Source organism: Podarcis melisellensis, assembly GCF_964234715.1.
Source record: "Podarcis melisellensis genome assembly, chromosome: 17".
Classification (NCBI taxonomy): Eukaryota; Metazoa; Chordata; class Lepidosauria; order Squamata; family Lacertidae; genus Podarcis; species Podarcis melisellensis.
In genome coordinates, this window is record NC_138534.1 from 34,538,466 (window position 1) to 34,562,888 (window position 24,423).

Below are 24,423 nucleotides of genomic sequence, written 5' to 3' on the forward strand. Positions count from 1 at the left end.
TTGCATTTCGTGTAGACTAGTTCTGAGCTGTTACCAGCTGTGTGGTCTCCCCTCCTATGCCAGATATGAGCTCTATCTGTGTTCAAAGTACATTTTTATTCACACAAAAACAAAAATATAGCAGTGGGATTTATGTGGAATTCAGTCAGGCTTTTGATGAGACACGCCTGTTCCTTTCAGTTCCTCTTTTAGGAAAACAAACCGGAAAGTTGACACGAGCCTCAGCCCAAATATAAAAGGAGACCCGCCCTTCATTTCCCCTCCACTAGTCCTGCGGCAGCAAAAGAGGCAAAGGAACCTCAAAGGAACAGAATCCAAAGTGGTTCCTAACCATTGCCTTCAAATTCTAGGTTTTAGGGCTCTGTTCCATTGTTTGAAACCGTTTTCAATGCTATGTTTTCAATGGTTGTGACCTGTGCTGGGATCTAAGGTTGAAGGGAGGGAAAATAAAAATAAAAAGCAAGGATTGATTATGTTAAAAGGATGGAAACACCCCATTGAAGGGAGAGTTATGTGTTTACCTACTGGTCCCAATGGAGTATCCCTTTGTTGAATAAAAATATATATTATATCCATCTGATTTAGTTTATTGCCCAATATTCCTTTTTTGGGCAAGGTGCTCAAATGCATCAACAATGACCCCATCAAATGGACAAAATCAATTAGCGAATACCTTTTGGTCAGCTTTAAGCTGGTTTTGGGGCCTGAACTCACTTGGTTGCTATGGTGGGCAACTTGTTCTAGCAGAAGGTCTGGGGGAACATGGCCCCACTGATTCTCCAGAGATTTCCAAGTGGCTTTAGATACCATTGGCTATAGCCATGGTGGGGTACCTCCACCCTGCAGGAATACTGCAGCCATGTCTTGAAGCCTCCTCTGCCCAAAAGGGAGAGTAGCAATTTGCTAGTTATCGGGTACAAAAAGGTGTTTGTCGATTTTGGCCATTTTGTGAGGCCATGACAGTGGCTGGTATATACAAAGTCATTTCTGTGCTCCAGAGGGAACGGGGGGTTCCTTTGGACGAGAGTGCAGTAGAGCACTAGCAGCTCAAACTTTTGTTCAGGAACAGTAACAACACCTCAGCTTTTCACTACTCTTTATTTATAAAATTCTCAAGACACATTTAAATAGCCCTGCTCTTTGCCCCCCACATGGCAGGCCCCTTAAGATTTCTGCGGCTCATCAGACAAGGTCAAGTTGAACCTTTGAATTTGTTGATATAAGGCTTTGCTCAATATAATTATCAAAAAGGAGGACAGTTGTGTACACACCATAGGTTTAAAGCACATGGTCTCCCCAAAGGATCCTGGCAACTGTAGATTGCTCTTCACAGAGCACCCATAACAAATTACAGTTCCCAGGATTTTGGAAGGTGGAAGTGAAGTCATGAACTTTGAAACATACAGTGTGTGCTAATTTGATAAACAGTTTGTTTTAAAACATTTGGAAGCATCATTCTCTAGAAACATCACCAGTCTACGGAATTTACCATTAGGGACAATTTTAGTTCTCACACTTTTTCAGACGTCTTAATGCTACATATTGGTTCAAGAGAAGTAGACAACTTCCAAGCAGAACCCCACGTCTGACACTCTTTTAGGCCTCTGCCTTTGCCTCCTTTTCAGATTCTTCCATAGAGGTTTGAGCAGGAAAAAAGGACCTAGCCACCAATGTTGTCAAAATCACGTATTCCATGGTCTCAAATATGGTCTCCTGGGCCTTCTCAATCTTCTCCTGGCTCTCCTTCAAGCTACCACTGGGAAGGTCCTTCAAGGACTGGGCACCGGAGAGGGTCGCCTGTAGCTCTTCCATGCTGCTATATGTTTGCTGCACCTTTTCTAGGAGATCAACAGGGAGGCCCTTTGCGTTAGCCAAGAATGTCTGGCAGATATTCCACATCTGCTGGCTGATTCCGTAGGTCAAGCTTAAAACCTGCGATTCTGCCTGCCATGGAGTAGAAGGGAAGAGAGGACTTGTTAGAGGGCATGTTTATTGTACACCACCCTAAGCTTTCAGTACAAGTATTTGAGAGAGGCTAAGAAAGAAGGCAGGGACGCGGGTGGCGCTGTGGGTTAAACCACAGAGCCTAGGGCTTGCCGATCAGAAGGTCGGCGGTTCGAATCCCCGCGACAGGGTGAGCTCCCGTTGCTCGGTCCCTGCTCCTGCCAACCTAGCAGTTTGAAAGCACATCAAAGTGCAAGTAGATAAATAGGTACCGCTCCGGCGGGAAGGTAAACGGCGTTTCCGTGTGCTGCTCTGGTTCGCCAGAAGTGGCTTAGTCATGCTGGCCACATGACCCGGAAGCTGTACGCCGGCTCCCTCGGCCAATAAAGCGAGATGAGCGCCACAACCCCAGAGTCGTTCGCGACTGGACCTTACGGTCAGTGGTCCCTTTACCTTTACCTTTAAGAAAGAAGGCCGTCTACTTACTCATGCACTGAATGGCAGTACTGATTTCTCTACAAGGCTGCAACCATCCATGTTGCTTGGTGCAACCAGTGCTCTGGACCCATTTTGGGAGGCTGCAGGCTGGGGGAAGTCAAGCACTACTTCCCCTTCTGCCCATGTGAGAGGCCAGAGAGATGCTTTTTGCGCAAGCAAAGGAGCTTTGAACCAACCCTCGGCATTGTCTTCATTCATGTTTACCGAGAACTGTGGCAAATATTTGCACAAACATCTCACTCTTCAGGAAGGCTAGATTCCACCCACCCCAAATCCAGCAACTTTGCCCGGGACAAAAGTTGCTTAGCATCAGAAATGTAGCAAAGGAAACTGCCCTGTGCCAAGTCCGAACATTGGTCCATATAGCCAAGTGTTGTTTACACTAGGGGAGGGTGGGAAACTTGTAACCTTCAGGTATTGCTTGATCCCAACTCCCATCAGACCAGCACATGGTTGGGAGGTGAGGAGAGCAAGCTGGATTTAGAAGAGGCAGAGAAATTGCAAACATGCGCTGGATTATGGAGTAAGCTAGAGAGTTCCAGAAAGACATCTACTTCTGCTTCATTGACTATGCAAAAGCCTTTGACTGTGTCGATCACAGCAAACTATGGCAAGTTCTTAAAGAAATGGGAGTGCCTGATCACCTCATCTGTCTCCTGAGAAATCTCTATGTGGGACAAGAAGCTACAGTTAGAACTGGATATGGAACAACTGATTGGTTCAAAATTGGGAAAGGAGTACGACAAGGCTGTATTTTGTCTCCCTGCTTATTTAACTTATATGCAGAATTCATCATGCGAAAGGCTGGGCTGGATGAATCCCTAGCCGGAGTTAAGATCGCCGGAAGAAATATCAATAACCTCAGATATGCAGATGACACAACATTGATGGCAGAAAGTGAGGAGGAATTAAAGAACCTTTTAATGAGGGTGAAAGAGGAGAGTGCAAAATATGGTCTGAAGCTCAACATCAAAAACGAAGATCATGGCCACTGGTCCCATCACCTCCTGGCAAATAGAAGGGGAAGAAATGGAGGCAGTGAGAGATTTTACTTTCTTGGGCTCCATGATTACTGCAGATGGTGACAGCAGCCACGAAATTAAAAGACACAACATCTTAAAAAGCAGAGACACCACCTTGCCAACAAAGGTCCGTATAGTTAAAGCTATGGTTTTCCCAGTAGTGATGTATGGAAGTGAGAGCTGGACCATAAAGAAGGCTGATCGCCGAAGAATGGATGCTTTTGAATTATGGTGCTGGAGGAGACTCTTGAGAGTCCCATGGACTGAAAGAAGATCAAACCTATCCATTCTGAAGGAAATCAGCCCTGAGTGCTCACTGGAAGGACAGATCCTGAAGCTGAGGCTCCAATACTTTGGCCACCTCATGAGAAGAGAAGACTCCCTGGAAAAGACCCTGACGTTGGGAGAGATGGAGGGCACAAGGAGAAGGGGACGACAGAGGACGAGATGGCTGGACAGTGTTCTCAAAGCTACCAGCATGAGTTTGACCAAACTGCGGGAGGCAGTGGAAGACAGGAGTGCCTGGCGTGCTCTGGTCCATGGGGTCACGAAGAGTCGGACACAACTAAACGACAAGAAAAACATCTGGAGGGACACATGTTCTCCATACTTGGTCTACAGCAGTGTTTGGCAAACTGGGGTCTCCAGCTGTTTTTGGACTACAGTTCCCATCATCCCTGACTCCTGGTCCTGCTAGCTAGGGATGTTGGGAGCTGTAGTCTAAAAATAGCTGGAGACCCAAGTTTGGGAAAGACTGTTGCTACCTCTAAAGCATACCTCTAAAAGACTCTCTTCATAGCTCTGGCTTGGCATTGGAAGACTCCCATTCCACTCCACCAAGATTGGTTCCATTTCCTTCTGGTGATTAGCAGCTTTAGGATTCAGTTGCCTATCCAGAGACTGCAAGGTGTACTTTATCTGGAAAGGCATTTTCAAAATATTAACATTCAATATAAAGAAGTACTTTGCAGCTATTGTTGAGCAATAGCTTGAACTCCATTCAGCCACTCCCATTCCATCTTTCAATAGAGACCTTTTCAAGCATTATCTTAAGAGCCACTTCAATGTTCTGCCACAGAAGTTAGTAAAGAGGTGGGCAGGAGCTACAGTACAGTGGTACCTCAGGTTACATACGCTTCAGGTTACAGACTCCGCTAACCCAGAAATAGTGCTTCAGGTTAAGAACTTTGCTTCAGGATGAGAACAGAAATCGTGCTCCAGTGGCGCGGAGGCAGCAGGAGGCCCCATTAGCTAAAGTGGTGCTTCAGGTTAAGATCAGTTTCATGTTAAGAACGGACCTCCGGAATGAATTAAGTACTTAACCTGAGGTACCACTGTAGACTTTCAAGAGCTTTCAGCTGAGTACTCACTATACTCCTCTCTGCTCCAAGGGAAGTCTGGAGAGCAGCGGCACAAAATGATCCTTTTCAGTGGTGGCTTCTCATTGGTGGAATCCGCTCCTAAGGGAGGCACGCCTGGCGCCACCATTACTATCTTTCTTTAAGTGCCAAGCATTTCTGTCTCAGTGGTTATTCCAAACACCACTTGCCCAGACCCCATTAACCCTTCTGACGTTCTCATGGCGTTGGACTACAAGTTCCATCATCTCCAGCCATTGGTCATGCAGGCTGGGGCTGATGGGAGTTGTAGTCCCACAACTTCTGGAGAGCACCATGGTGGGGCTACCTCTGTCCTCTCTAGCCAGATCTTGGAACCAGAGGAGTAGTTCAGTTCTTACCAACAAAACAGATTCTTGAAGCTGGGAGAGTATCTCCTGTGTGCTTCGCTTAATCCTTTGCATCTTTGCCCGAGAACTCTGGTAGACTCTGTGTCGGAAAAAGGCCGAGAGAGCGCCCAGGCGCCGATAGTAACTCTCCTCTTCTTTCTCCTTTTTGACAGGAGCTGTTTCAGCAGCTTCTTCGGGGTTGTTTACCACCATAGAGGCCGCGAGGGCAGCTAGAAAAGAACATACACGGTTTTGACAAAAATCTCCTTTGCATGTTAAATGGCTATTTATTTCTGCAACCCCCATAAACCTACCGTATTTTTCACTCTATAGGCCGCACGCGACCATAGGATGCACCTTGTTTTAGAGGGGGAGAACAAGAAAAAAAATTCTCCCCCTCTCTGCTCAGCGCCCCTTCAGCGAAGGGGCAGGAGAAACAGAGCCCCTTCCATTTCTCCTCCCGCTTCGATGAAGCGGCGCTGCGCAGAGAGGGGGAGATTTTTTCCTTTGTTCTCCCCCACTAAAACAAGGTGTGTTCAAGGTGCGTTCAGTCGCTTTCAGTGAAGGCAACCCAAAGCCTCCAGAGGCTTCGGGTTCCTTTCGACCTGCTCTTTGGGGCTGGCGGGGGGAAGCGCTGCTTTCCCCCACTGCCAGCCCCAAACAGCAGGTCGGGGAGCAGCGGAAAGGCTGTACGCAGAGATCCCTGAAGCCTTCGAAGCGCAGTGTGAGCTCCCGCTGCACTCCGCAGGCTTCGGGTTCCTTTTGCTGAAGCCGGGAGAGCAAGACTGTATTCGTTCCATAGGACGCACACATATTTCGCCTTAATTTTTGGAGGGGAAAAAGTGCGTCCTATAGAGCGAAAAACACGGTACCTTTTTACCAATGACCTGGCTACAGCAGAACCAATGTAAACAAGCTCAGAGCATCTTTTACCCATCTAGCTTTATGGTTTCACATGATGTTCTCTGATCATACAGCTCCATATTGATTTTTTAAAGAAAGATTCATAACCCAATTTTGTTATAGTCCAATTTTGTCTCCACGAAAACCCACTCAAAACAACTGCCTTCCTTGGGGCAGGGACTTGTATTTGGTTGTAATGTGCCAGGTGCATGAATGGAAAATGTTTTAAGATTATTATTTTTAAAAAAACTGTCTAAGACAAGCAACTGACAAGCAATGGTCAAATCACACCATTGGTCCCATCTGACTCATTATGGTCTAGCAACAACACACAAACGTTTCAGACAGGAGACTTTCCCAGTCCTAGTTGAAAGCTGAACCTGGGAACTTTTTTAAAACATAAAAACACCAAGATGGCTGTTATGTACTGAGTTGAATAGGATCCAAAATGCAGCAGTCTGATTGGTCCTAGAACAATAGGATTCAGAATGCAGCAGTCTGATTGGTCCCAGAACAATGCAGCAGTATGATTGGTCCACAGGAGCCACCCAATCCAGCCCCAGGTGGAAGTGAATCCGCAATCTGATTGGCCCAGGGGAGAATCCCGGAATTAGCCAATCATGTGCGGCCCATTGTGTAAATAATGTATATAAAGCAGATATTTTGGGGGAACTTTCATTCCTCACTACCATGAGCTGAATAAAGAGCATGAAATCCACACTCGACTCCGAGTATATTTCAATGGCATTCTGGAAATCTGTTCAGGATGCAGGGTAACCCCTGTGATGCTTGAGACCATCTTTCTTCTAAAGTCCTGAGATGTGTTCTGGTCACCTCTCTGCCCCTCCACAATGTTCTTGAACTGGTACAATTTTTATTTCACTTCTAAAAATTTTAATATACTAAGGAGCTTCTGGCAAGCTGCGATGGAGGATGGCAGAATTCCATCACCACCGTACATTCTGGAATCAGAGGCTTAGAAGGGAGTAATCAGTCTCCCTGCACTCCCTGGCCCCAAATTCAGAAGGAAAGAGGGGCTGGGGATCCTGGATGGAAAGCCTGGAACGTTTCTTGGCAACTCTCCAAAGTCGCCTCCATTTAACAGCAAGCTTCCAATTCTTAAGATGAAAAATTGGATTTAAAGAAGGTGTTAAAGAAGGATAGAACCTTTTTCATGTATGCAACAACAGCAGCAAGTATACTTATTGCAAAGTATTGGAAGACACAAGATTTGCCCACCTTGGAAGAATGGCAGATGCAACTGATAGACTACATGGAACTGGCAGAAATGACTGGCAGAATCCGAGACATGGGAGAAGAACAAACAGAAGAAGATTGGAAGAAATTTAAAGATTATCTGCAAAAACATTGTAAATTATTTGAATGTTAAAGTGATGCAGGATAGTGAGATAATGTGGCATTAGTGACAAAGTTGAAAGGAATGTGCAAAGATGTTTTATAAGTAACAAGTAAAGAAATACAGCAAAATTACCGTATTTTTCGCACCATAGGACGCACTTTTTCCCCTCCAAAAATGAAGGGGAAATGTGTGTGCGTCCTATGGTGCGAATGCAGGCTTTCGCTGAAGCCTGGAGAGTGAGAGGGGTCGGTGCGCACCGACCCCTCACGCTCTCCAGGCTTCGCGGACCTCTTCGCAAGGAGCGGGAGCGCTCCGGCTCCTTGCGGAGAGTTGCCAGCATGCCGAAGCCTGCGCGCGCTGAGCTCAGCGCGCCCAGGCTTCGCGGACCTCTCCGCAAGGAGCCGGAGCACTCCGGCTCCTTGCGGAGAGTTGCCAGCATGCCAAAGCCTGCGCGCACTGAGCTCAGCGCGCCCAGGCTTCGCGGACCTCTCCACAAGCAGCGGGAGTGCTCCCACGGCTTGCAGAGAGCTGCCTGTTTGCGGGCTGGGGTCGGGGGAAGCTCGAGCTTCCCCCGCCCCAGCCCCGCGCCTGGGGGGGGGAAATAATTTTTTCCCCTTTATTTCCCCCCCAAAAAGTGGGTGCGCCCTATGGTCCGGTGCGCCCTATGGTGCGAAAAATACGGTAATCAGTGATGGGGGATTAGAAGATAAGTGGACAGCAGCGGGAATGGTTAATTTAAAAGAAATTAAGTAATATTAAAATCAGTCAAAATAGAGGAAGAATTTGCTGAAACTAAATTGGAAATTTGAATACAGAAAAGGGAGATGCGAGGAAGTCGGGAAAGTAAGTTACATGAAATTAAGACTTGAACTTATATATTTTTGTTTGATTTTTGTGTTTTATATTGTTTATTGTTTGTTATTGTGTTGTTTTGTTTTGTTTGTTATGATAAAATTTGTTGAAACCTTAATAAAAATCTTTTGAAAAAAATAAATAAATTTTGGACGTGATCTGAGCGAAGGGGGAGAAACTACTCTGCTAATTAATTCAGCCACTGAGGTGGTAAAAAGGATTTGAACGGAAGAAGGGTGAACACCTACGTAGACTTGGTATGCTGGAACGGAAAGGGTGTGTGTGAGCCTCCTTTGTTATTATATTTTGTTTTGCTATGTTATATGGCAAAATCCTCCTCTGAAAGAACCAGCTGTCCGATTATTTATAGCAAGCGAGACTGGAGAGGTGGTGTATCTGGTGATATAATATGACGAATACAGTGGTACCTCAGGTTACATACGCTTCAGGTTACAGACTCCGCTAACCCAGAAATAGTGCTTCAGGTTAAGAACTTTGATTCAGGATGAGAACAGAAATCATGCTCCGGCAGCAGCTGGAGGCCCCATTAGCTAAAGTGGTGCTTCAGGTTAAGAACAGTTTCAGGTTAAGTACCGACCTCCGGAACAAATTAAGTACTTAACCTGAGGTACCACTGTAATCATTAACTGTGTGGAAATAACAATTATTCAAAAGTGGAAAACCAAGTTCAAAGTATTTGCAGATATATTTGGAAGAGGATAAAGAGTTTTCCAACTTTGATTTGGAGAATGACTGGAGAGACGCCAAAAAAACTTTGGAAGTTTGCCTGGAATTAGAATTGGATGACGCAACTCCAATTAACCATGCGGCCATGACTGGAAGTATATCAGCTTGTCAAATTAAATGCGGAGGCTGAGGGGGATAGGATAGGTGCTTTTTAATATCTTACTTAACATTTGCATTCCCAGTTTTATATGGCAAACCTTCCCTGGACAGGTTAACCATTTGAAGGACAGCTGGTCTTAAAAGGTTTGGGCAGATGCCTTGATTTGATTTTATCTGCTGCCCGAGGTGAGAAGATTTTTGGACTGGCTTGGCGGAAACATCATTTTGTGAAGAGATATCATGAACATGCAGAAAGAATTCTGGGAGTAAATTCCACACAGAATATATTGTTTTGTTTTATCTCGCTTGTTTGATAAACTCAGAGGCTGTGAAAAATAATGAGGATTAACATTGGAATGATTTATGGGAACTATCGCAAAAATTATGAAAGCAGTAGAAGATAATCAGACCCCCCTGACCTCAGAACATGGGAAGATACCTCCAAATTTTTTTATACTTTGGCATAATATTTGGACGGTTTGATTATCGAATAATATGTATAATTTGGAATATTTAATATGGTTTGATTGGATTATTAAAGCAGAAAATTTAATAAATAGTATTTTTTAAAAAATAAAAATGTTAATATACCACTAAATCACACACTAAATCAAAGTGGTTTACAATTATTATCTATAATAATAATAAATTCATTATTTGTACCCCGCCCATCTGACTGGGTTGCTTCAGCCACTCTGGGCAGCTATAATATACAATATTATGGCAATTCTTTAATAACATCAGTAGACCAGATTTCAGACAGTGAGATGGATAATAAGTATGGTCCATACCTTAATAAATAAAAATAATTAATTAATAATAATATATTACTTATAACCCGCCCATCTGGCTGGGCCTCTCCAGCCACTCTGGGTGGCTTCCAACAGGATATTAAAAACACAATAAAACATCAAACATTAACAGGGCTGCCTTCAGATGTCTTCTAAAAGTCAGAGAGTTGTTTATTTCCTTGACATCTGGTGGGAGGGCGTTCCACAGGGCAGGTGCCACTACTGAGAAGGCCCTCTGCTTGGTTCCAAATACATTCTCCCTCACAAAAGCAGCTGCAATAGTCTCACCTAGTTCTTCATCTGTTACTGGCAGGTAGTATTCTATCATCTCCACAGATGCCTCTATCATGTGGTCAATACCACTCGTCACCATCTGCTTCATATTGCCCTCCATCACGGTGTTCATGCCAACCACCACTGCAGACACGGCCATCTTCATCCTCTCCTGGGCAGCCTCTTTGACCCCACCTGCTAGACCTGACACTGTATCCTTGGCACCCTGGACAAGGTCTTTGGCATTCAGCACTACCTGCAGAAGAAATTTTTAAATGATATTCTCACATCAAGAAGAGAAGAGAAGTGAAACTCCAAGCCAAGAACCAGAGTAGAGCCCCTCCCAAGTAGGTCTGGAAGGATCTCTAGTTTCCTAGTCATCGACTCCAATTTGATTCACCCCATCAATGGATGGGGTGCTGGAATTATGGTGCTGGAGGAGACTCTTGAGAGTCCCATGGACTGCAAGAAGATCAAACCTCTTCGAGAAAATCAGCCCTGAGTGCTCACTGGAAGGACAGATCGTGAAGCTGAGGCTCCAATACTTTGGCCACCTCATGAGAAGAGAAGTCTCCCTGGAGAAGACCCTGATGCTGGGAAAGATGGAGGGCACAAGGAGAAGGGGACGACAGAGGATGAGATGGTGGGACAGTGTTCTCAAAGCTACCAGCATGAGTTTGACCAAACTGCGGGAGGCAGTGGAAGACAGGAGTGCCTGGCGTGCTCTGGTCCAGGGGGTCACGAAGAGTCGGACACGACTAAACAACTAAACAACAACAACAATCAATGGATGGCAGTAATTCTACACACACACAACCCTGAGGGGAAGATGTTTATTCCGCCCCCCTTTCAGCACTGATAGATAGGCGATTGTTAGGAACAAACAAAAGAAATATGAGAAATCGTGCCACAGGGCACAAGGGAATCCTGTCAAGTTTCTACATGTAAAACCCCTAATATTATCTTTGCAGTGTAATTGTGCTAGATGGTACATTGAAATGTGACCCAAGTTGAAAGCTGTCTCGTGCAGAATCAGACCATCGGCCTGTTGGGCTCCTCCAGACTGGAGTTTTGTTGTGTCAAGATCATGTTGTCGAATATACCCTCAACAGTTCATGAGTAATAATAATAATAATAATAATAATAATAATTTATTATTTGTACCCCGCCCATCTGGCTGGGTTTCCCCAGCCACTCTTCCAACAAAGATTAAAAATACACTAAAATGTCACATATTAAAAACTTCCCTGAAGCCTTGCTGATGGATTTATTCTGCTTTATTAGCTGTTCTGCAATGCGTCCCCAACGCTACCACATTATTGCTGCCTGGAGGAGTTATAGCACGCTGTAGGCAGGACAATAGGACGCAGGTGGCGCTGTGGGTTAAACCACAGAGCCTACGACTTGCCGATCAGAAGGTCGGCGGTTTGAATCCCCATGATGGGGTGAGCTCCCGTTGCTCGATCCCTGCTCCCGCAAACCTAGCAGTTCGAAAGCATGTCAAAGTGCAAGTAGATAAATAGTTACTGCTCCAGTGGGAAGGTAAACGGCATTTCCGTGCACTGCTCTGGTTCGCCAGAAGTGGCTTAGTCATGCTGGAAGCTGTACTCCGGCTCCCTCAGCCAATAAAGCGAGATGAGCGCCGCAACCCCAGAGTCGGTCACGACTGGACCTAATGGTCAGGGGTCCCTTTACCTTTACTTTTTAAGCAGGACAATAAATATATACAGTCATACCTTGGGTTACAGATGCTTCAGGTTGCGTTTTTTCTGGGTTACGGACAGCCGAAACCTGGAAGTACTGGAACGGGTTACTTCCGGGTTTCCACGGTCACGCATGCGCAGAAGCGCCGAATCGCAACCTGTGCATGCACAGATGCAGAGCTGCGGGTTGCGAACGTGCATCCTGCATGGATCACATTTACCACATTTGTGGTAAAAAAAAAGTTCTGGGATTTCAGCAGGAAGTTACAGGATATGCACTGCTTGGAAATGAAGCAGTGTGACCACCGCTATAATTTTGGCAGGAACAAACTGTAATGAAAGTGGGAATGTGCATGATCACCCCAATAGCATCAGGGCACAAATAATCATAAATGTGTAACAGAAAGGATGCCGGGGATGGGGGGGGGGCTGGCTGTCTACACAGAAGAAGCAGAGGTGGAGCCATTACCTTTTCAATAGTCTGCTGCACAACAGGCAGAGCCTCTTGCAGTTTGTCAAGGCCCTGGCAGGCGTAGGTATTTGCTGAAACAACTGTCGAAAGAGAAGAAGCCATTTAGCCTTTCACTGGCTGCCTCATCGCTGCCTTCAAAATTAAAACTTACTTTAAAACCAGGTGGCTGCTTAGAAGTTGACTTGGTGCATTTTCAACTCAGCTTTCAAAGCTAAAAGGGATACGGGTGGCACCGTGGTTTAAACCACTGAGCCTCTTGGGCTGGCCGATCGGAAGGTCGGCAGTTCGAATCCCCGTGTCGGGGTGAGCTCCTGTTGCTCTGTCCCAGCTCCTGCCAACCTAGCAGTTTGAAAGCATACAGGCACAAGTAGATAAATAGATACCACTGCAGTGGAGAGATAAATGGCGTTTCCGTGCACTGTGGCTTCTGTCACGGTGTTCTGTTGTGCCAGAAGCGGTTTAGTCATGCTGGCCACATTACCTGGAAAGCTCTCTGTGGACAAACGCCGCCGCCCTCAGCCTGAAAAGCGATATAAGCGCCACAACCCCATTGTCGCCTTTGACTGGATTTAACTGTCCAGGGGTACTTTACCTTTTACCTCAAAACTAAAATGGTGACCGAGTGCAATCAAAGCACAGGTTAGCTTTACTTCAGCCTTTTAATAGGATGTATTTGGTTTTCAATATTGTATTTGCATTGCAATATCATAATTAAAATGTATATAATCATATTTTGTATTTGTGGTATATAGAAACATTGCATAATAGCCCACCCTTTTATCTCACATCGAAGGGTGAGGAGCTTAGAATGGGTTTCTAGGCTTGTGTAGCCGGTACTGTGGAGCCTTGGGACATCCATACCTAAATGAGAGAGGGAGCCAAAACATTCCTAAGAGTAGAAACTATCAAGCCAGGATTTACCATATTTTTCGCTCTACAGGACACACTTTTCCCCCTCCAAAAATTGAGGGGAAATGTGTGTGCGTCCTATGGAGTGAAGAAGGCTCCTTGGCTTCAGCGATAGCAACGCTAAGCCTCCGAAGCGCAGAGGGAGCGCTCCCACCGCGCTCTGGAGGCTTCGCGTTGCTTTCGCTGAAGCCTGGAGAGCGAGAGGCATTGGTGCGCACCGACCCTTCTCGCTCTCCAGGCTTCAGGGATAGCCGTGCGCAGCACCTCCAGCAGGGAGAGGCCGCATGGGGCTATGGCTTCTTTAGCCTCACGCAGCCTCTCCAGGCAGGAAGAGGTTGTGTGGGGCTAAAGAGGAAGCCAAAACAGCCAGCGGGATCCATCCTGCTGGCTGCCTTGGCTTGTAACATAGCAGAGCAACCCCTCCGGCAGGGACTTATTTCCCTCTTTGGGGCTGGGGGGGAAATAAGATTTTTTTGCTTGATTCCCCCCCAAAAAAACTAGGTGCGCCCTATGGTCCGGTGCACCCTGTGGAGCGAAAAATACAGTACTTACTCTGAGGTTCAAGCTTATTCAGGACGGGCTGTGCACTGCTCACTGCCGAGGAAGCAATCTTCTTTAGTCCAACTTCTGCCATACCACAGACTGCATGGATAGCTGGATGGGACTCCTTCGCAGAGTTATAAGTAGTGGAAAGGATCTCGCAGGTAATGCTGACCAGGGGCAGATCAGTTAGCCTTTGTATGACACACTGGGAAGAGATACTGCATTGAGTCACCACCTTCTTAGACCCTAGAGAAGATGCTAAACTGTGGCTTTCTTGGGACTGTAAGAGTTATTGTCAAAAAGCATCGTCACAAAGGCCAGCGGTAGTGAAGGTCTCCTGTGTGCCTTGAGCACGTCTAGGTTAGGGTGGGTGAATCGTAAACCTTAGCACTCTATCTTCCTCTCATCAGTTCTGTGTTTTGACTGTCAGCATAATTACCGTATTTTTTGCTCCATAGGACACACTTTTTCCCTCTTAAAAACTAAGGGGAAAGTATGTGTGTCCTATGGAGTGAATGAAGGGGGGAGGCAGGCAGGAAAAGCCCCCAAGAGCCGCACACAAGCTTCGTGCGGCTTTTGCGGGCTTTTCCCCAGGAGGGAGAAGGGACTGACGCGGCCAGTCAATCCCTTCTCCCTCCTCGTAGAAAAGCCCGCAGGAGTTGCGCGCTCCTTAAAGGGTGGAGAGGCTGCGCAAGGCTAAAGAGGAAGCCAAGGCAGCGAGCGGGATGGATAGTGCTCGCTGCCTTGGCTTCTTTAGCCACGCTTCTTTAGCCGCGCTGGAGAGGTTTAGCTTCCGGCTGGAGAGGTTGTGCGGCTATTGCAGAAGCCAAGACAGCCAGTGGGATGGATCCTGCTTGCTGTCTTGGCTTCTTTGCTCTTTGGGGCTGGGGGGGGGACCCGGGCTTCCCCCGCAGCCCCGAGAAGCTCTGAGAGCAGCTCTGAGAGAATATTTTTTTTTCTTGATTTCCCCCTCTAAAAACTAGGTGCGTCTTGTGGTCCGGTGCGTCCTATAGAGCGAAAAATACGGTATACTAGGCAGCTTCTACTGTAGGTGGAATATTCTGCTCTGCAGAATGACCTGGGCTGGGCTCTTTTAAGAGTTCATAACAGAGGCATGGAAGCCGCCATGTTTTTGTTTTTAAAAAGGCATTGTAGCTCTAGTCAGATTTGGAGTACAGCTGCCTGCAGTTACTGTCAAATAAGAATACAAAACACCAGAAAATCCTTCCTTGTGTAGTGTCACCCTTTGGGGAGGAAGTAGTCAGTCTAACTTTTAATGTTTGATGCATTACTGTATTTTAATATTTTGTTGGAAGCTGCCCAGAGTGGCTGGGGAAGCCCAGCCAGATGGGCGTGGTATAAATTATTATTATTATTATTATTATTATTATTATTATTATTATTATTATTATTATTATTAACAACTTGCTGTTTGAGTCTAAAGCTTAAATGGTGCAGCAAGGACCACCTTACCTGTTGTCCCTTTTCGGTGACTTCATGGCTCTCAGCTTTTCCATTTCCTTCATTATTAGACATGGCGATGATGAAATGTCACTGCAGAAAGCTAAAGAGAAGCGTCAGCTATCATAAAAAAGGTCCATTCGCATTGCACACAGTGGAGAAAGTACTCAGAAACCTACTTGAGAACTGCAACTTAAGGTGGTCTGTTTTGCAGGGAGCATTAAGAGTCAATGCAAGTTTTCTACATAGATTCCTTCAAGCATCCCCACACTGCTCTCTCACAATCCCTCCTGAACACAGCCTTCCCCATGATGACCCTTTTAACCACCACACAGAGTACCCAAGAGGTCAAACAAAATAAACGTAAAGGATACTACAGGTGTGTTAGTTATCTTCTGGTGGTTCCCTCACTGTGAGAAGCCAAGTTACAGGGAACCAGGCAGAGGGCCTTCTCAGTAGTGGCGCCCGCCCTGTGGAACGCCCTCCCATCAGATGTCAAAGAGAACAACCACCACCAGACTTTTAGAAGACATCTGAAGGCAGCCCTGTTTAGGGAAGCTTTTAATGTTTGATGTATTACAGTATTTTAATATTTTTTTGGAAGCTGCCCAGAGTGGCTGGGGAAGCCCAGCCAGGTGGGCGGGGTATAAATAATAAATTTATTATCATCATCATCATCATCATCATCATCATCATTACTCTAAATGAAGCTAACAGGTCTACTCCTTCCCTTTCTGGCATACCCAAGGTTTCCAGCTGTTTTGGACCACAATTCCCATCATCCCTGACCACTGGTCCTGTTAGATAGGAATGATGAGAGCTGTAGTCCAACAACAGCTGGAGACCTGAGAAAAACAATGTTGCTTTTTTATTGCCTTCTCAGAACAAATGTAGCTCTTATTAATTGCTTTTTTATAAAGGTCATGAGGCCAGAAGGCTATAATGGTTAGGGGATTTTTATCTGGGGATCTTCTAATATAGTCGTACCTTGGAAGTCAAACAGAATCCGTCCGACTTCCAAAATGTTCGAAAACCAAGGCACGGCTTCTGATTGGCTGCAGGAAGCCAACTGACGCTTCGCAGGTAAGATTCACCTTCTGTTGTGTGGGCCGGGCGGTCCCTCCCCCTACCTGGCCAATCCCCTGGCAACGCTTCCCCAGGCGGGATTGGGTGATTGGCTGAGGTAGGTGGAGACCTCCAGGTATCCAGGCTGGGGAGGGCAAAGCCAGCCAGAACTACTGGGAGCCACACTGGGATCGGGGGGGCTTTGCGTGACCACACAAAAGGCGCCCCCCATCTGATGTGGGGAGCAGTCATTACAGATTGGAGCCAAAGCAATCTGACACACATTTGCCCAAAGGCCATCCAGGAAGTTGATAGCAGAAGTTTGGATCTGACGCTTCCTAGCTCAGTCACAGACAGCATTAGTTAAGATAAATGCAATATTCCTGCACTACAAGCCTAGGACAGGAAGCATTACAATCTAATTAGAGGAGGTTTTTACCCCTGACATATGGGTTTCAGCACCGCCACCTTGTGATAGGAATTTTGAGTTCTTAGATATATGGTAATGTTCATAAGTTACCAACCAAGCACATACATAGATCAGCACAGGAAGACCATACTGGAACCATTTTGATTCCTAAACTGACCAAATGTTTTCCCTGCAAGGAGGGTTTGGGGTCGGGGAGCCTTCCCATTGTCTCAAGAATTGAGTAATCAGCCTTTTAATGGGTGACCGACTATCAGGAAAGACAATCAGATAACCTGGCAAACACGAGATAAACAACATTCAAAGTTCTGTTTTAGACTGCCTTTTATGTGATGTAGGTGCGATGTATCTGAGGGGTGGTCTTAGGTTACACCCCTTCTGTGATGTATGTATGATGTTTCTGGGGGTGGTCTTGATCTACAGGGTGGCAATTTCAAAAGTCTTTATAAGGCCTTGCGGCCATTTTCCTGGGTCCTCCTTCTTTCCTGCGGGTGAGGGGAGCACCCTGTTGCAACAGATAAATAAAGATCAAGCTTACTAGCTGCTTTGCTTCTCAATATTCTCTGGTTGGCCTCTGTTATTTTCTCCTACCAATAGGGAACCTATGTAAGGACTCTACATGGGCTCTTGGATACCCCATAAGGGAAAAGGGCAATTTTTGTTTACAACAACCTCTGAGGTAAGGCAGGCTGCAAGATGCCCTCAATTGCTTACTCCTAAGAAGTGCTGCTACCATCTGAAATTTTAATCCTTTGCCTGAACATGCAGAAGGTTCAGGCTGACAGTTTTACTTCTGGAGAACAAGAGGCCTTAAAGAAAGCCAAGTTAGCGTCTGCACCAAGTGGCACAGATGGGGACTGCATAAAGCCAGTCCCAGGCTTATAGGCAAATATCCCAATGAAGTACAGTGGCACCTTGGTTCTCAAACTTAATCCGTTCCGGAAGTCTGTTCCAAAACCAAAGCATTCCAAAACCAAGGCACACTTTCCCATAGAAAGTAATGCAAAATGGATTAATCCGTTCCAGACTTTAAAAAACAACAACGCCTAAAACAGCAATTTAACATGAATTTTACTAACGAGACCATTGATCCATAAAATGAAAGTAATAAACAATGTACTGCAGTCACACAATCAATCCATCAGTAGCTGGACTCGGTTCCACACAGTCACAAAAAACAAACAAAAAAGAACCGCAAAAACAAACTCAAAATAAATAGCAAAAGCAGACAGACCTCAGTGTAACACTCAAAATGGAAGTGTGGCACTCAAAACGGAAACATAACCCTCAAAATAGAGCACGTTCGGCTTCTGAAAAAGTTTGCAAACCAGAACACTTACTTCCGGGTTTGCAGTGTTTGGGTTCCAAGTTGTTTGAGTACCAAGGCGTTTGAGAACCCAGGTACCACTGTATATTTAGCAATCAAGAGAGATTCAAAAATGGAAAACTGCTGTTGCAAAACAAAACCTAGAATTAACTAGCCAAGTCCTAAAATATGACAACTCACATTTTGAAGTAGATTACAGATGAGAGGACCACCTGGGTTTCTGCAGTTGCCCAGTCAGCTGACTGAATGAAGGAAAAAGAATTGGGTAATCCCAGATATTTCTGTAGGGTAATAGCAAACTCCTCAAGAGGAGGGGAGAAAACACAAATAGTCCTATCAGATGGCCGGGGTGGGGGCTAGGCCTTCAGGTGAGCCTTACAGATAGTTAACAGCTTGCTGAGTCATGCAGAGATACAGGAACGCATCTCTGGATGTAGAATGATGTGGATTTGGTGTCTATAGCGGCATGTTTATTTGGGTTAGAGGCTCACTATAATGGGTTGTCAAAGGTTTTTCCATCTAACATCACTGAGACAATATTTGGGAATACAGTGGTACCTCAGGTTACATACACTTCAGGTTACATACGCTTCAGGTTACAGACTCTGCTAACCCAGAAATAGTGCTTCAGGTTAGGAACTTTGCTTCAGAATGAGAACAGAAATCATGCTCCGGCGGCGCAGCGGCAGCAGGAGGCCCCATTAGCTAAAGTGGTGCTTCAGGTTAAGAACAGTTTCGGGTTAAGTACAGACCTCTGGAAAGGATTAAGTACTTAACCTGAGGTACCACTGTAGTCTCTGCAGTGTTGCCACTGAAAGCAGTGGCGTAGCGTGGGTTGTCAGCACCCGGGGCAAGGCAAGTAATTTGCGTCCCCTAACCCGTGGATTTGCGCCCCCTAACCCCCAGATGTTGCTCCTGGTGTGGCCGGCCCCCCTGCACCCCCACGCTATGCCACTGACTGAAAGTACTACAATCCAGAGTTTGCAGAGTGTTTCTCCTTGCATAACACAGAAAGTCAGGATGCAACCCCTGCCATGCCAAACTTGCATTTACCTGGACAGTTCATTTTCATTCATGCAAAGCCGGGGCAGAAAAGCCAACAGCCCTCCCCTCATTTGTCTCCAGGTATACTGTGACTAAATATGGGGGCGCCACCCAGTTACCATGTTACATGTTTCCACCCAGAAGGAGCAGCTACTCCTTAAGCAACACCCTCAAAGTCTAAAACAAAGTTTGTTTAAAAGGGTAATAAATGGAGCCACAATAAAGGACATTCCAGGCAAAACAAAATTTCAAAGTCCAACAGCTTTAAGCTACCTAAAATCAGTCTCCTACTTACTTCAGCCTCTAAGGTCACTTGCAAACACAACCTTTCAAATCCACTGTGGTCTTATATACCAATGGAGAGATTGTTAAAAGGCGGGCCATCCCTGATAGAACATTTAGAAAAGCAACCAGAAACGATCTATAGTGTTCCTTGGAGAAGGCTCCTGTACCTACTTACTGAGGAGCAAGACTCATTGAACTCAGAGGGATTTACTTCTGAGTAAACATACAATCATAGAGTGGAAGGGACCATGAGGGTCATCTAGGCCAACCCTCTGTGATGCAGGAATCTTTGGCCCAATGTGGGGCTCGAACCCAGGGCCTTAGAATAAGAGACTCGTGCTCTACCGACTGAGCTATTCCCTGTATTGAATCATGTACAGTTGTACCTTGGAAGTCAAATGGAATCTGTTCTGGAAGTCCGTTTGACATCCAAAACATTCGCAAATCAAAGCACAGCTTTTGATTGGCTGCAGGAAGCTCCAGCAGCCAATCAGAAGCTGCAGAAGCCATGTCGGATGTTCGGGTTCCAAAGAATGTTCGCAAACTGGAACACTCACTTCCGGGTTTGTGGCGTTTGGGAGCCAAAATGTCCGAGTACCAAGGCCAGTGCTTTTTTTCTGGGGGGATGCAGGGGTACGTATACCCCTAAACATTTTGTGAATTTAAGTTTTCAATACAGTGGTACCTCGGGTTACATATGCTTCAGGTTACATACACTTCAGGTTACAGATTCCGCTAACCCAGAAATAGTGCTTCAGGTTAAGCACTTTGCTTCAGGATGAGAACAGAAATCATGCGGCGGCGGCACAGCAGCAGCAGGAGGCCCCATTAGCTAAAGTGGTGCTTCAGGTTAAGAACGGACCTCCGGAATGAATTAAGTACTTAACCCGAGGTACCACTGTATGAGTAGGAAAATGAGAGTACCCCTAAAAAAATGTAAAGAAACAAAGCACTGTTCAGGATCCAAGGTACGACTATACAGTGGTACCTCGGGTTACATACGCTTCAGGTTACATACGCTTCAGGTTACATATGCTTCAGGTTACAGACTGCTAACCCAGAAATAGTACCTCGGTTTAAGTACTTTGCTTCAGGATGAGAACAGAAATCGTGCCCCAGCGGCGCGGCAGCAGCAGGAGGCCCCACTAGCTAAAGTGGTGCTTCTGGTTAAGAACAGTTTCAGGTTAAGAACGGACCTCCGGAACGAATTAAGTACTTAACCTGAGGTACCACTGTACACAATCATGCTGTAAACTGAGAAATCTTTGGCTGGTAGTTTTCTCTCTTCATGTTTTCACAGCCTACTTGGGCAGGAGTTAGGTGGAGTTACTTATTATATTTGCAGAATGGATCCTGACAGGGGAGCAATATTCACACTTCCTTTCAACTATATGGCTGATTTGCAGCACAGGAAATCATTGCCAGACATCACTGCTATTGTGTTGCTTTTGTGCAGTAACCTCAATATGCGTAAAATCACTGGATGGTTATTGAGACCTATCAAGAGTGTCAGAAAGGTGTAACAAACTTCTGAGTTCTCTGAGGTGTAACACAAAGGGTGGTGGGGCAGAAATAAAAAAACTGAGCCATTCACATCCCATCCCTTCAGCTTGTACCTGCATAAAAGGTAAAGGGACCCCTGACCATTAGGTCCAGTCGTGACCAACTCTGGGGTTGCGGCACTCATCTCGTTTTATTGGCCGAGGGAGCCGGCGTACAGCTTCCAGGTCATGTGGCTAGCATGACTAAGTCGTTTCTGGCGAACCAGAGAAGCGCACGGAAATGCCGTTTACCTTCCCACCGGAGTGGTACATATTTATCTACTTGCACTTTGATGTGCTTTCGAACTGCTAGGTTGGCAGGAGCAGGGACCGAGCAACGGGAGCTCACCCTGTCGTGGGGATTCGAACTGCTGACCTTCTGATCGAATTAGGAGCCCTAGGAGGTTCAAACTCCAAGACTGCCACAAACATATGGAAACCTTACTAGAGTGAGTTACGGATAGGTAGCCGTGTTGGTCTGCCATAGTCAAAACAAAAAAAAAAATTCCTTCCTGTAGCACCTTAAAGACCAACTAAGTTAGTTCTTGGTATGAGCTTTCGTGTGCATGCACACTTCTTCAGATACTAGAGTGAGGGTTTCGTGCTACACGGCCTGCTCCTCTGTAATTCATGGTGACTGTAGTCAATCTTTGTGGAACCACAGCTGTGTTATATTTTGTTAAGTTTGCTTATTAAGTTTTAAAAAGTGTAATAAAGTAATTTTCTTTTAATGAAGCCACTGGGTAAGGTCATCTGGCAACTTGGCAGTGAGCACAATCAATTACACTCACTCAGTTTTTTCTCGCATTTCTGTTTGCCCCTGAAGAGGCTGAGGATTTTCTGAAGTCAGCAATGGTCAGGATGCTGAGGAACAATGTGTGGTCTAGACCAGGCATTACCAAACTCAGCCCTCCAGATGTTTTGGGACTAATAATAATAATAATTTATTATTTATACCCTGCCCATCTGGCTGGGTTTTCCCAGCCATTCTGGGTGGCTTCCAACAAAACACTAAAATACAATAACCTATTAAACATTAAAAGCTTCCCTAAACAGGGCCGCCTTTAGATGTCTTCTAAAAGTGTGGTAGTTATTTTTCTCTTTGACATCTGGTGGGAGGACGTTCCACAGGGTGGGTGCCACTACCGAGAAGGCCCTCTGCCTGGTTCCCTGTAACTTGGCTTCTCGCAACGAGAGAACCACCAGAAGGCCCTTGGCGCTAGACCTCAGTGTCCGGGCAGAACGATGGAGGTGGAGACGCTCCTTCAGGTATACTGGACTGAGGACTACAATTCCCATCATCCCTGACCACTGGTCCTGTTAGCTAGGGATGATGGGAGTTGTAGTCCCAAAACAGCTGGAGGGCTGAGTTTGGGTATGCCTGGTCTAGACAATACAGAGGTTTCACTGTTCCAGTGTTAGGTATTTTGGACAGGCTTGTACTCCCCCAGTAGCAGCTGGTGCAGAACAGTAGAACAACCCCCCAGAAACCAGCATTGTGGCAACTTTCCTGTACGGGACTGGGGAAGTACAGTGGGAAGGTTGGGGGTGGGGCATGCATGGATGCACTGGTTGGGAATATTGGATCGACTCTGCCCCTCCCCATCAAGATAAGATGCAGTGATATTAGTATCCGCAGGGTAACTCTGCAGCTCTGTCCCAGTATACCAGTGACCACAGGTGATTCCCAGTAGATATCACCTGTGCAGTTTTGGGGTGCTTGTGGGTTCAGCGAGTAGCTGCAATGGACAAGAGTACTTTGCAGAAGCTTCTGCTAATACATCAGTTTTGCTCCTACCTGAAGAAATTACCCTTAAAATATCCTCTACATGTGGCTGGGTTTTTTAAAAATAATATTTTTTATTCAGTTTTACACTACATATTTAAATTCAAACATTAGACATAACCATCAACATTTAGGATTCCCTAAATCTTTGGACTTCCCTCCACCCTTCCACGGTTTCCATTCTTATATTTTCTCTATTTTTCTTAAAATAATCCATTTTTACCTTAATTAATAGTACATTACAAGCGTTACTCAAATCCTGCCAAAGTTTTTAGTTGTTTACAGTACTCTCTTAGGTAATTTGTAGATTTCTCCCATTCCTTATTAAAGTTTCTCCCTTCCTGGTTTATGATTTTCCTGGTCATTTTCACCATTTCGGTGTAGTCCATCATCTTCATCAGCCATTTGTCTCTGGTCGGGACTTTATCTTCTTTCCACCTCTGGGCCAGAAGTATCCACGCTGCTGTCATCAAGTGCAAAAATAGTTGTTTCTGCTCCTTTGGTATTTACATGCGACTGCTTTTGATTCAGAATGCAGGAGCCAGACTCTTGTCTGGTGTGATATGCTAAGACCAGATGAGCAGCCAGTCTTATTTCATCTTCATTTAGGGTAAAGGTAAAGGTAAAGGGACCCCTGACCAGTTGTTGATGACTCTGGGCTTGCGGTGCTCATCTCACTTTACTGGCCAAGGGAGCCGGCGTACAGCTTCTGGGTCATGTGGCCAGCATGACTAAGCCGCTTCTGGCGAACCAGAGCAGCGCATGGAAACGCCATTTACCTTCCCACTGGAGCGGTACCTATTTATCTACTTGCACTTTGATGTGCTTTCAAACTGCTAGGTTGGCAGGAGCAGGGACTGAGCAACGGGAGCTCACCCCGTCACGGGGATTCGAACCGCCAACCTTCTGGTTGGCAAGCCCTAGGCTCTGTGGTTTAACCCACAGCGCCATATGCATTTAGGGTAGACAGGTGCTAAAACAGGGTTTCCCAAACTTGGATCTCCTGCTGTTGGGACTACAATGCCCATCATCCCTGACCACTGGGTCTGCCATCTAGGGATGATGGGAGTTGTAGTCCAACAACAATTGGAGACCAAAGTTTGGGGAACACTGTGCTAAAAAGAGGAGAGGGCTCATTCCCCTTTAAGAGTTGTGCAGAAGATGCCATTTCAGCAGGTGTAGCTTGTCATGCAAATTGCAGTGCCGAAATTCCCTCTTGTGCACTATTAAAGGTACAGGAGCCCTGTCCTCTCTCTAGCACTCAGACAGCAGACTGATCCTCTCAGCCTGATGGAAAGGACTTGGTGAAATTTAAAATGGTTTTGTTTAAGGGGCGGCATCGCCATTGAGAATAGCCTCAGAGTGGAGAAAAGGAAATATTTCTTCCCTCAGTATGTAACTAAGATATGGCATTCAGGATTGTGGCATGCACTGTGGTTATGGGCACTAGTTAGCATGTTGTAATTTTAAAAAAGTAAAGGTAAAGGGACCCCTGACCGTTAGGTCCAGTCGTGACCAACTCTGGGGTTGCGGCGCTCATCTCGCTTTATTGGCCGAGGGAGCCGGCGTACAGCTTCCGGGTCATGTGGCCAGCATGACTAAGCCGCTTCTGGCGAACCAGAGCAGCGCACGGAAATGCCGTTTA

At 45.9% G+C, this 24,423-nt stretch overlaps 1 protein-coding gene across 2 annotated transcripts; it reads right to left on the reverse strand.

Moving 5' to 3' along the window:
* Positions 1 to 1,121: 1,121 nt before the first annotated feature.
* Positions 1,122 to 15,393, reverse strand: LOC309360314 (perilipin-3-like). Of its 2 annotated transcripts, XM_081895004.1 has the most exons (7): positions 15,316 to 15,393; positions 13,852 to 14,047; positions 12,388 to 12,470; positions 10,231 to 10,471; positions 5,203 to 5,420; positions 4,242 to 4,382; positions 1,122 to 1,944 (listed from the first exon to the last, which is right to left on the reverse strand). In XM_081895004.1, exons 1-7 carry the CDS (start codon positions 15,376 to 15,378, stop codon positions 1,597 to 1,599), a joined length of 1,290 nt encoding a protein of 429 aa, XP_081751130.1. In that variant the 5' UTR covers positions 15,379 to 15,393; the 3' UTR covers positions 1,122 to 1,596. The 2 variants fall into 2 exon arrangements, 1 of the variants encoding a protein (XP_081751130.1); XR_014163978.1 differs by lacking the exons at positions 4,242 to 4,382; positions 5,203 to 5,420; positions 10,231 to 10,471; ... (1 more) ...; positions 13,852 to 14,047; positions 15,316 to 15,393 and adding an exon at positions 2,431 to 2,577 and having other exon boundaries at positions 1,804 to 1,944.
* Between the last annotated feature and the right edge of the window lie 9,030 nt (positions 15,394 to 24,423).